The 12,225-nt window shown below is 42.6% G+C and overlaps 1 protein-coding gene across 1 annotated transcript in view; it reads right to left on the reverse strand.

Annotated features, from left to right (window-relative positions):
• The window catches only part of LOC147727391 (coiled-coil domain-containing protein 171-like), a 1,936,181-nt gene that overhangs the window by 1,547,745 nt on the left and 376,211 nt on the right, over window positions 1–12,225 (reverse strand). The window contains exon 5 of the mRNA XM_086963620.1: window positions 2,524–2,675. Within this exon, the coding sequence (XP_086819746.1) occupies window positions 2,524–2,675 (152 nt within the window). The remainder of the gene's footprint in view (window positions 1–2,523; window positions 2,676–12,225) is intronic.

Below are 12,225 nucleotides of genomic sequence, written 5' to 3' on the forward strand. Positions count from 1 at the left end.
TAAATTCAAGACAGCCCACAGAAAGACTAGGCCCATGCTAGACTCAAATACCCCTGGTGAAAAGGCCACAAGTACAGGCCCAAAAATCGAAAAACACTGCAAAATCAGCACAATCCCATTCCATCCGTGGCCTCTCCATGATGTTTAAATTCAAGACAGCCCACAGAAAGACTAGGCCCATGCTAGACTCAAATACCCCTGGTGAAAAGGCCACAAGTACAGGCCCAAAAATCGAAAAACACTGCAAAATCATCACAATCCCATTCAATCCATGGCCTCCATGATGTTTAAATTCAAGACAACCCACAGAAATACTAGGCCCATGCAAGACTCACTACCCCTGGCATAAATAAAGGTTGAAAAGTAGGCAAAATGGTTGGAGGCCTAACAACAAAGCCTGCATTCAAAATGGCCACTTGCCTGCCAGCACATGGCCAGTGCCTGTAGCTGCACTCAAAATGGCCACCAGCCACATGGCATGTCCCTCCCCATGAACACCCCCAAAAATCGAAAAACACTGCAAAATCAGCACAATCCCATTCCATCCATGGCCTCCATGATGTTTAAATTCAAGACAGCCCACAGAAAGACTAGGCCCATGCTAGACTCAAATACCCCTGGTCAAGGCCCCAACAACAGGTCAAAAATCGAAAAACACAAAATTTTACAAAAAAAAAAAATCGAAAAACACAGAAAAATCAGCACAATCCCAATTCATCTATGGCCTCCATGATGTTTAAGTTCAAGACAACCCACAGAAAGAATCAGTCCACCCACCACTGAGTACCCCTGGGAAAAGGCCCCAAAACAGCCCAAAAATCGAAAATCCCAAAATTTTAGTTGCAGCAACTGTAATGCCCCAAACAAACTTACTTGTAAAATTTCTAATCCAACAGTGATCCAAAGAAAGTCAAAAAGGCCTCAAATCCAAAGATCCAGCAGCATCCACAAAAGGTAATCCTTCCAGGTCCACATCCGAATGAAAAGTGACCAGGAGATGGACAAAGCACTGGGAGGAGCCTGCTGAACAGGAACAGGAAGTTGAAGACTATGGGGCACTTCCTTCCTCCCACCCCCCTGCCCCCCTCCCCAAAATGGACTCCTCGCTAAAAAAGTGCAGGCAAATGTCAAACTAAGGAGTTATTCACATAAAAATCATAATTTCTAGAAGGTTTATGCTGCTTGCTGGTGGATTTCTTGTGCAGAATTGCAAATTTATATTTTCGCGCGCCGCATCTCAAATCTCGCAATTGCGAAGTACCGCGAGACGTGATCTCGCCGTACTCGCGTTGACAAACTCTCGCTGGCAAGCCGCGATGACGTAATCGCGCTCGCCAATTCCCGCGGGATCACACAGCAAGATCCAAAATGGCGCAGCACTCGCAAACTATCGAAAAAAACAACTCGGCAAACGATGATAAACGCCGCGCGCCGCAAAAATTGTATCACCAACGCCGCGCGCCGCCAAAAAAATCCGCTGCGTGCGAATTTGCGGATTTTGCGGGAAATCCGCAAATCTCGCGGATTGCGGATTTCCCGAAAATCCGCAAAATCCGCGAGCGGAACGGATTTTCCGCCCACGCTTACCTTCATCACAACTCAGTATCGAGCAGGAAACATGTTTTAGCCCAATCTGCAATTTCACCAAGTAGCAAAGGTTTATGCTATTCCAAACCTGAGAGAAATGCATGACTTTTGCATGAATTTCATATGCAAAAAGCTTACCTCTAACATTCAGAAATTAAAGCCTATCTCACCAATCAATGAAACCCCTTTATAAGGCGTGGATGCTATGGTCCATTAGCTCTCAACATGGGGCAAGCAGATTACACACAGAACTCAGCATAACCATTAACCCGTTAAACTATCTTACAACATCTGAAAGATTCTGACAAGTAAGACAAGGTTTATAGGGAATGCTCGAAGACTGAGAAATTAGAACAGTAGTAATTGTATTTGGAGCTCCTTCTTGGAGAGCTGTAGCTTGGCCAGTTAGTAAAGTAGTAAAGTGTCTGTTTTCTCAGTATGCTTCTGCTGATAAACAAAAGTAAAAAATAATTATGTTAACTGCTATCGGTTTATAAGAAGTATTCTGGTGGTTCATAGTCATAGTCTTCTTTCAAACGTTTGGCATACACATTTTGAGATGATTAGCCCAAATGTTTTGGGAGACAGGTGAACAAAATGCAAATCTGAGTCGGTGCAACAGTCCATTGTGACCATTAGACGAAATATTTTATCAGCTTGAGCTGTTCCCTTTAAAATATGAGCTTTAGATGCCTTTGGAAACCCGGCTGCCAAACGCATAGTAAATGGCTAGTGTTGGCCACAATTATTGGCAAATTGAAAAATGACGACTTCACAGTATCTTCATCTTGAAAAAGAAATAGGAGTGGTGACGGAACAGACTTTTAAGTTTAAGAATAACAGTGATTTGAACATTGTTAATGGCAAAATCCGATAAGAAAGAAAAGCAGTGATGTAGCATACGTTAAATTACATTTAAAAAGGGCAAATACTTACTGTTGCGCCTTTTGAGCCCATTCCTCAGCATTGGCTCTCTCTTCTCTATACGCCATTTCTAAATCTCTGTACTTTTTCCGTAATTTATCTAATTTACTTTTTGCTTCTGCTCTTTCTGTTTGCAAAGATTTTTCCAGCTCTTCAATGCGCAACTTAAAAGGGAAGGAAAGGGAAAAAGTGACAACCCATATCAAATAATCTATATGAATCTCAGTAGAAAATGAAGTAAAAGCTACTTGTAATCCTAGTTCTCATAAAAGGAAATCTTCATTACAGTCATAAGCAGTCCAGTCTATGGACTATTTACATAGAACTAAATGCAGGGATTTAGATCTTGCCTAGATGTACTTTCAGTTTTTTGGGGGGATTCACAAACATTCCCAGAAGATTCTGGGAATATCATTTGCCTATGGCATACTTCTGGGAATGTCATGAACGTTTTCAGAAATACTCCTATTCCCCCAGAGCAGAGTTCCCTGTAGCAGATAACAGTGAATAGGGGAAATGGGAGTCTCCTGTGAAACTTTTTTCCACTCTACTGCCAAAGTATTCTTTTCTGTTGAGAAAGCCCATCCTCGCACGCCCAGGTCTGGGGATAATTTGTTCCCTTTTCCACCTTGGAAAGAGAGTTCTTCCCGCCCTGGGCTGGAGCAGATATCCAACAATTTCCAGAGAGGAAAGAGAATGGAAAGGAGTTTGTGAATGCTCAAAAACGGGGAACATCGTTTACAACAAAACTTTTACCACGCACTACCATTACAACGCAGGAATTACAACGAAAGTCGTTACAACGACTTTCGCTGGAGGGCGCTGTTGGATAGGGAATAGTTTAATTTTCTATCCAACACCTTCCCTACTATCCAGACTTGGATATAGAATAGAAAATTTGGAATAGAAAATTAAACTATTCCACTATCCAGCACCCCCCAACGCAGTCGTTGTAACGAATTGCGTTGTAATACCTGCGTTGTAAAGGCATGCGTGGTAAAAGCATGCGTTGAAACATCATACAACCCTCAAAAACATCCGTTTAAGGGGTGTTTCAAAATTCTACTGCAAACCACTCCTTGAAACGCTCAATTACCACCCCTTGAATGGGATTTAAAACAGCAGATTTCTCCGCACTCGTGGTGGGGAAACGTAGAAATGGCTTTAGACCCAAAAGGAATATTTCCGTGAACTCTTACCAGGCACAAAAAAATTAATTTCAGCCATAAATTTACATTTATGTTTGCAAAAAAATTTACAATTGGAGGACCCTTAGATTACCTCTATTACCCTGCTCCTGACCTTACACTTGATGTCACCAATGACATCATATATTACATTATAAACTGTAACTGGCCAATTTCACAGTTTTTTAAAGTGTGTTACTTAACCAGAACTACATATTAACTATTTTTTTACAGGGATTTAAAAAAAATGTTTATGTGTGACGAACAAAGGAATCCATAATTTAACTATAAATATGTTTTCAGGTTTTTTTTATATCACGTTTTATGTTCAACTATTACCAAGAATCGGTGTGGCCAGCTCTTGCTCCGTATGGCTGACCGTTGTGCAGAGGAGGGGTTGGCTGCACAGCCTGATCTGCAGCAAGGCCTTCTGCTCAAACTCCTGCACAGTCAAGAGCTGTTGTGCAGAACTCTCCAGCAGCTACCTGATCTGGAGTGCACACTTGGCGAATTTCTTTTGGGTCCCTGGACCTTTGTCAGAAACTGCAGACTGTGTAGGGCAATGCTGGTTCCATGGATCAGCACCAGAGTTCAAGGACACAGGATCAAAAAGGAATTTACAAAGTTTGGGGGCTTATTTGAACTCTTTTGGGCCTGCTATACCATCTTGTGGGACAGCTATACTCCCGCAGCCTCCTTATGCCAACATCTATTATTTTATTTTTTTGTGACAAGCGGATCAAGTCCTGCATTGTGAAACAACTATATGAGTAATTAGGCAAAGGGCCTGGATACAAACTGTGATCTCTTGTTGGCTGCATAAGCATTTTAGGTCAGCACCTGGCCAAAGACCTTGATCTGCACAGGGCCTGGCAAAATGATTGATGGACGTCAGGACATATGCCCTCAAAAATCTGTGTCAATTATATTATATTTTGCACTGTGGCTTTTAAGAGGAAAAAGTTCAAGTGTTGAGCTACAGAATTTGATCAGATACTGAAATGATATGTTTTTGTGTTTTTTTTGGCATTCAAGTCATATTTAAAAAAATAAAAATGCAAAAGATGCAGGTGCAAAGTCCATGAAAGTAAAAAGAAGGTATTCCATTTTTTTAAAATTATACATAGGCTCTAAATAGAGCCATAATATGTTTGTCATAAAAGCATCAGGAAGCAGGTCTTGAGGTTCATGCTCTAGCTGTCAAGTGGCACAGTCCTCGGGACCCACCTACACAAGATTATTGGGGACTAGGAAGGGCTGGAAGTATGTCCAGGGTATAGGTGACTCCTGGCAGAAGGTTACAAACTTGTTTGAATCACACTGTGTAAAGACGTCTTACCCGTCAACTACAAGTTCCAAAATCCCTGAACTTTCATGTTGTTTGGGAATGGTGGTGACAGTCTTAGATTACTGGGTATAACTTTTATCATGTTTCATGAATTCCATGCTAGGCATTCTAGTGGCTATTCTGCTGCCAGGGTCCTTGCTCTATACGTTTAGATTGTAAGATGCAGCATTAGAATGATTCTGATACAGTGCCTTCTCCAGGGATTCGTAGGAATGAAACATACGTATGTTAAAGGCTTCCTTTATAAATTGTGACCAGTTGTCGTTGCATTTAATGACATGAATTAATTTACTGTACTGCCTATAATATAAAAGTACAGTATAAAGTAGCTTGATTCTTTTATTAAATATTTCATTTATAGGATTATATGTAGGTTGTAGAATGAATATGCATTTAAAGAGAAATGGTAAGTTAACATGATTGTGGTCTTTAAGGTTACAGTTATTTCATTTGACATTTACTAGAAAGTTGCTTTTCTGCATGTTTTTCTCTTCTGCAAGTGCAGACCAAAGTCATTAATTAGTTAGTGAAAAACACATTGTATTTCGGGGATAGTGAGGAGAAGAAAAAGCTGGCAAGGTCGAATAATTTTAATGAAGAACAAATGGAGTGTTAACAGTTGGTACTATCAGACGAAGGAAGTAATCCAAAGACTGTAATATGGGAGTAGGGTTGAAGGCACCAAGTTAATTTCTGAGAACTGGATTAGCAAGATGGCGGCCGGCTCTTTGGCTGTATGAGCGTGGTCTCAGCATTTCTCTCCCCCTGGATGACCTGCTGACTCCTACGGTTTACAGCACGGGGTCGATCGAACTTAATAGTTAAACAAGCTTTTTCATTCTGACCTGTGAAGGGAGATGCTCCGGTGGCCTTGCATCTACCGACGTTGTTTTTCACATTGGATTCTAGCTTCGCGGCGTTCACCGTGCAGTGGCTCCTGCACAACTCAGCGTTTCCATCAACGGCGCTCCATCAGTGCTGCAATGCCGAGGAAAGGTCAGATGAAAAACCGGCCTCGGGCCACTTTGAAGGCCGGATCTTCAGTGCCTCAACCCCCAGCTACCCAGATGGCACCTCCATCTGTTGAGAATACTAAAAGGGGCCAGCCAGATAATGTGTCTGGTAAAACATTGAAAAATACTAAATCTGTTGCTGTTCCAGCAATGTTTCAATCTCGGGCAGGCAGCATTATTAAAACGCCATTGAGTCCACAGAGCCCAGCTGTTGTAAAACCTCGCCATTCGCCCACTGCTCGTCCTAAGGCTTCTACGGGGGCAATTGGTAAGGCAGATAATGTATCTTTGCTATCTTTCCCGACAGCTCTGCCTAGAGATACATATGGGGGCATTGTTGGAGGTGCAAATGGGCAACCAGAGGTGGGGGTGCTTGCTGTTAATATCTCTGGAACTGTGTCTTGTACAGAATCTATACTGGATTTGATTGCGCAACCCAGTGTGCTGCTGGGAGATATAGTTCCCTCAGACCTCGTGCCTAACACACAATTAGCAGTTGCTCGCCCCCGGTTCTTTCTATAGCCTCTCAAAATAATCATCCCCACACAGAAATATCGCAAGCTCCCCTACCACTTGTCTAAATAAATACCGATGGTGACACAGATGGAAATATATGTGAAAACAAGGACCCCCTGACAATCGGAGTCTTCTAGGACAGGGAAAAATAATATGTGGTGATCTTCCTAGACAGTTTGCAATGCAGTAAACAATAAAAGAATGTGTAGATAATAGAAAATTTCAAACTAACAAAAACATGTACAGGAGAATATTTTTATTACCACTATTGAGATAAATACTTTAAATAAAAACCAATTTTTAATCACAGTGGTGTGAAAATCATACAATGCATAAAAATAATCATAAGTTAAACGTAGATACAGTCAATCCAATAAAAAGTTGTGGCTTAACTAATGTCTCGTTCGACGCGCGTTTCGGCGCGTGAGGACGCCTTCGTCAGGAGATTTTTGTGTAGGCCACAATATTCCTAAAATTTATAAAAAACATAGTCTACTTCAGAATTCAAGTACATGTTTGGTCAGAATATACAGTAGACATAATCATTATCCTGCCTAACACACAATTAGCAGTTGCTCGCCCCGGTTCTTTCTATAGCCTCTCAAAATAATCATCCCCACACAGAAATATCGCAAGCTCCCTTACCACTTGCCTCAATAAATACCGATGGTTACACAGATGGAGATAACTTTTTTTCTCTATCAGACCACACGGGCTCCTCTGTGGATGATAATGGGCTGGATAAGAACGGGACTGATGATGAGGACAGTGAGCTTGGTGATTGGCGAACAAATGATGTCTTGACCTCTGCTGGCATCTCGAAGGGCCTCTCCACAGTTTGAAAAGTACCTCAAGAATCTAGTTCGAATACTGGCTCCCTAGCTTGGGACTATTCATTTTCTGCACAGTCTGGAGTACAAGGTAATCTTCAAGATCCAGCTACCAATGGCTTTGACTCCAGCTCGGGCCCGCCTCCGGGTGAAATGACACTCGCAATAATATATCAGACAATAATGGCACATCGCGAGGAGACTCGACAGGAGAGTACCCGTGCACAGGGGGCGTGCCGCAGAGTTCAAAACTCTCTCCATAGAGTGGTCAAAACATGTGCAGACATTGCATCTAGGGTAGCCAAAGCAGAAAACCGGATCTCTACTCTTGAGGACGACATGGTCACCCAAAATACCACAATAGATTCAATCCAATCCCAGAGGGACGACATCCAGTGGAAACTTGTGGACATTGAAAACAGGGCACAGAGAAATAATTTAAGAATCCTGGGGGTTCCTGAAGGCATTGAGGGATCGGATACTCAGCAGTTTGTGGCCAAACTATTTGCTGAGGCTTTTCCAAAGGTTAAGGAATGGGATTGGCAACTGGAAATCCAACGTGCCCACCGGTTTCCCTTCAAGCCCAAACAACGATCTGATCAAACTGACAACAGACCCCGTGCTATTTTAATCTGCTTGCATAATTTTCTAGCTAGAGATAGGATTTATGACTCAGCCAGGCCTGATAGGCAAAGAGCAGGGAAGGGTTGTCAGTTTTTAGTTAGACCAGACTTCTGCCCAGCTACGGTTGAACTGAGGTGGCAGCTCCGTCAGCTAATTGCCCCTTTGCAGTCTAAAGGGGCGCAGGTGTTTTGCTCTTTCCATCTAAACTTAAAGTCATCCATCAAGGCCAGACAAAATGTTTTGAGTCCAAAATTCAGGCCAAGGCTTTTATGGATTTAATGTAGAAAGTTGAATTTGTATGGATTTAAGTCGTTAGCTTTTCCTTTCTTCTAGAGTTGTTAGTGGGGACTCCATAGAGGGGATGATGTTCCTTTGTATGTATTTTGTTTCCTGGTTCTTTGATATCTCCTTGGGCACGTCCTCCAGTAGTATTCCTAAGTTGGCAGCGACTCCGGGGGGGTCTCTGCTCATACCAGCTCCTCCATCACTCGGACTTCGGTCCCATTGCCTAGGTTGGGGGGTGGTGGCGTGAGGGGGTTGTTGTTGGGTGGGTGTAAGAGGTGGGGGTTGGGTGGGGGGGTAGCTTTTGGGGGCGCATTCTTTAAAAAAGCTTGACATTTTTATTTATTTATCATGGCTCTGTTTTGATTACTGCTCCTACTCTGATTCTTGTGTACAAAAGACTTAATGGCGTCGGGTAAAATTCATATAGCCTCATGGAATGTTTGTGGTTCGAACAATAGGAAGAAGAGAGCCTTATTTTCGAGAGTTATTGAGGCTTTACATCTAGAGGTATTGTGCTTTCAGGAAATCCACGTGTCCTGGAATAATCGGGATTATTTGAAAATTCATGGAGTTGATCTAATAGGGTGCTCCCTACAGACACTACAAAGAACAAAATATGAAGGGGGTCCGAGGGGAAGTGATGTTTATAGACCAGCTTGCATCCTGTCCCCCAACTCAACAATTAAACAACACAAGAAGGATGCTAAGGGTCTCAAAAAATCCTGTTGGGATACTAAACACTCAGTTTACACTGTTTTACACACATTTGATGTTTTCTATTATGCTGACATCTGTTCTGTTCTGTGTATATCCTTTTCTTTCTCTTTTCCTTAGGAGAGTTTGTGTTACAACGATATGAGACTACCATAGAGTAAAAATTTACCGGTAGGTCTACATCATTATCACTAATCACTGTTGCAGTAGTGTTAATCATAGGTCCTGATGAAAGCCTGTCAAGGCTGAAACATGTCGACCATTAAACATCTATGACGGATAGTAATTCCTTTCATACTATCCTCAATCTGCTTTTAATCATGCCGTTATGATGGTCACACCCAATAAAGTAGTTTTTTTTGTCATCATAACAGGTATTTTTAAGTATCACCACATTCACTTTCCACACTGTCTTGAGCACTGCAACCTTTCCCTTCAGCCTACTAATTCTACCTACTGGCTGTCATTCTCACTGGAAGATCCGATACTAGCACTCCTCAAAAGAGATCTGATGAGGTGGCTAGCGGATACCAGTTTCTAATTTCTAACCCAGATGACGAGGCTCCGCCAATGGGTGGGCTGATTGGTATTTTCACACTCCTTTCTCTCCTCTGGACTATCTCTTCTACACACTAAAACTGAGTGTTTAGTATCCGGACAGGATTTTTTGAGACCCTTAGCATCCTTCTTGTGTTGTTAATTGCTCCCGACAGACCTCAATGACAAGAGGGGTGGCAATATTAGTAAGGCGGGGGTTAGGATCATGTTTGAGAACCAGTCAAGATAATGGGGGGAGACGGGTAATTGCTGAGCTACTGATTAATGGTAGACCCCTGACTATTTGTACTGTATATAGTTCAAATGTGGATAACCCAGCAGTTTTACACTATTTTAATGTGGAATTGACTTTGTGGCCCCACCCCATTTGTCTTTGTGGGGATTTCAATATTAATTTGTCAGCCGATTTTAATCTGATAGGGGGCAAAAATATGTAGGTAAGAAACCTAGAGTTTTTAGGGCCCTGCAAGCTCTGGTCCAGGAGCACTTTATGTCCGATCTGTTTCATCATTGTAAGAACCTAGACGGCTATACATACTTCTTTGCTCCTCACAATAAAATGGTGCGCTTGGATTATTTTTTTCTGTCTGATCAACTTGCAGATACTACATCAATTTCGATTTCACCAAGAATTATATCAGATCATAATCCGCTGATTATTGGTTGTACCCTAAACTGCACAGTGAAGGCCCCCAGGCCATGGACCATCGAGAGAAAACTTCTATCAGAACAATCATATTTAGATCATATGAGGCCCTGGGTATCTGAATTTTTGAATATCAATAGAGGGTCAGCCTCCAGTAATATCGTCTGGGATACACTCAAGGCAGCGATCCGTGGTGAAACAAAGAGCTTTTCATTTTCTCGTCAGAGGCAAATCTAAGAGCAAATTAATGGGCGGATTGATAAATTGCGTCTCGCAGAGGTCCAGCTCATAAGTGCAATTAAGGAAGGCCGGGATACAGCCCATAGTCAAGCACAGGTCGCGCGTATCAAGGCCTCCCTGCTCTAATTTTTCGGTCAGGATCTTGCAGCTAAATATTTACAGTTTCGCTCGATGATGTTCGAGTTTGGCGAAAAATCGGGCAGGGTCCTTACTAAGCGGCTTCAGCAACGAGCCCTGGCTAATCGCATTGTCAAGATTCAGGATTCTCAGGGCCATCTCCATGATACTCCTGAAGGAGTCCTAACTGTTTTTTCTGAATTTTATTGTTCTCTATATACAGAGGAAGCCAAGGATCTCAATATAGATCATGAGTTCGGGGCTTTTGTTCATGAGCTTAACACTTTAAAAGTTGCAGATCATCAGAATGCTGCTCTGGCCGCACCAAAAGGATGGGAGGAGGTCGAACTAGCACTGAACTAAGGGCAAGGCGGCCGGCCCAGATTCTATTCCTTTGGAGTTTTACAGTATATTTCGCTCTGAGATTCGGGAGGATTTTTTAACAATCCTTAGAGATGCGCAGCTTGGCCACATACCAGACTCTTGGCGTCATTCAACTATCATCCTTTTTAAAAAGAAAGACAAGCCAGAGCTGGACCCTGCCCCATTCCATCCGATATCACTGATTAATACGGACAGCAAGATTTTTGCAAAAATTCTGGCCACTAGATTAGCGTCAGTGATATCTCCATTAGTCTCTATTCGCCAATACAGATTTATTCCCGGCAGGGACACAGCAGATTATGTCTGCCGCGTTATAGGACTTTTGGACTGGGCTCAAGCTACAAGATCTCCCCTCGGTGCAATCCTGTTAGACGCCGAAAAGGCGTTTGACAGGGTTGCCTGGGGGTTCTTGTGGAAAGTTTTGCACTGGAAGGGGTTCCTTTCCAAGCTTTATTTAGGCCCTGCAGTCACTCTATATCGCACCTCAAGCAACTTTATCTATATCTGGTCTGGTCTTAGGATCTTTTGACATTAACAGGGGCACTAGGCAGGGTTGCCCCTGCTCGCCCCTGCTATTCGCTCTTTATATAGACCCGTTTGCAAGCAAAATCGAGCTCTCTCTGAATATATCTCCGGTTAGGATCAATGCGTTGGAATTTAAAGCTTTGGCATACGCCGATGATATTATCGTGTTAACTAGTGATGTGTCATCCTAATTCCCAGCTAATAAGAACTTAGCGGAACAGTAAGGTCAGCTCTCCGGCTATAAACTTAATGTCCAGAAAACTCAGGTGGTTCAATCTACTACTATGGGTCCCTCTGATGCGCCAGTGGTTTAAAGTGCGATGTATTTAGGGATAAAAATTACAGCTGCAGTAGATAAGCTGCCAGATATGAATATTTTACCCATTATAGACACAGTTAGCTCCACCTTGCGCAGATTAGATGATTTGCACTTATCTTTGTTTGGAAGTGGGAATGTGCTAAAGATGCTGATCTTACCGAAATTTCTTTTAAATATTCAGGACCATACCGTTAGAATTTGCTCAGACAAGTCTTGCTCGGGCAGAAAGATGCTGCACTAGGTTTCTGTGGGGCTACCGCCAGCCCCGAAGGGCGGCGAAATGGATGCACTTGCCGCTGGATAGGGGTGGGTGGTCAGTGCCTAATCTGTTGCTCTAAAACTGGTCAGCACTACTTCAACACTTTGCTCTGCCGCTCTTCGGTGACAAAGCAGTAATTCCACCTTTCT

This window comes from Lissotriton vulgaris, chromosome 3_1 (assembly GCF_964263255.1).
Source record: "Lissotriton vulgaris chromosome 3_1, aLisVul1.2, whole genome shotgun sequence".
Lineage (NCBI taxonomy): Eukaryota > Metazoa > Chordata > Amphibia > Caudata > Salamandridae > Lissotriton > Lissotriton vulgaris.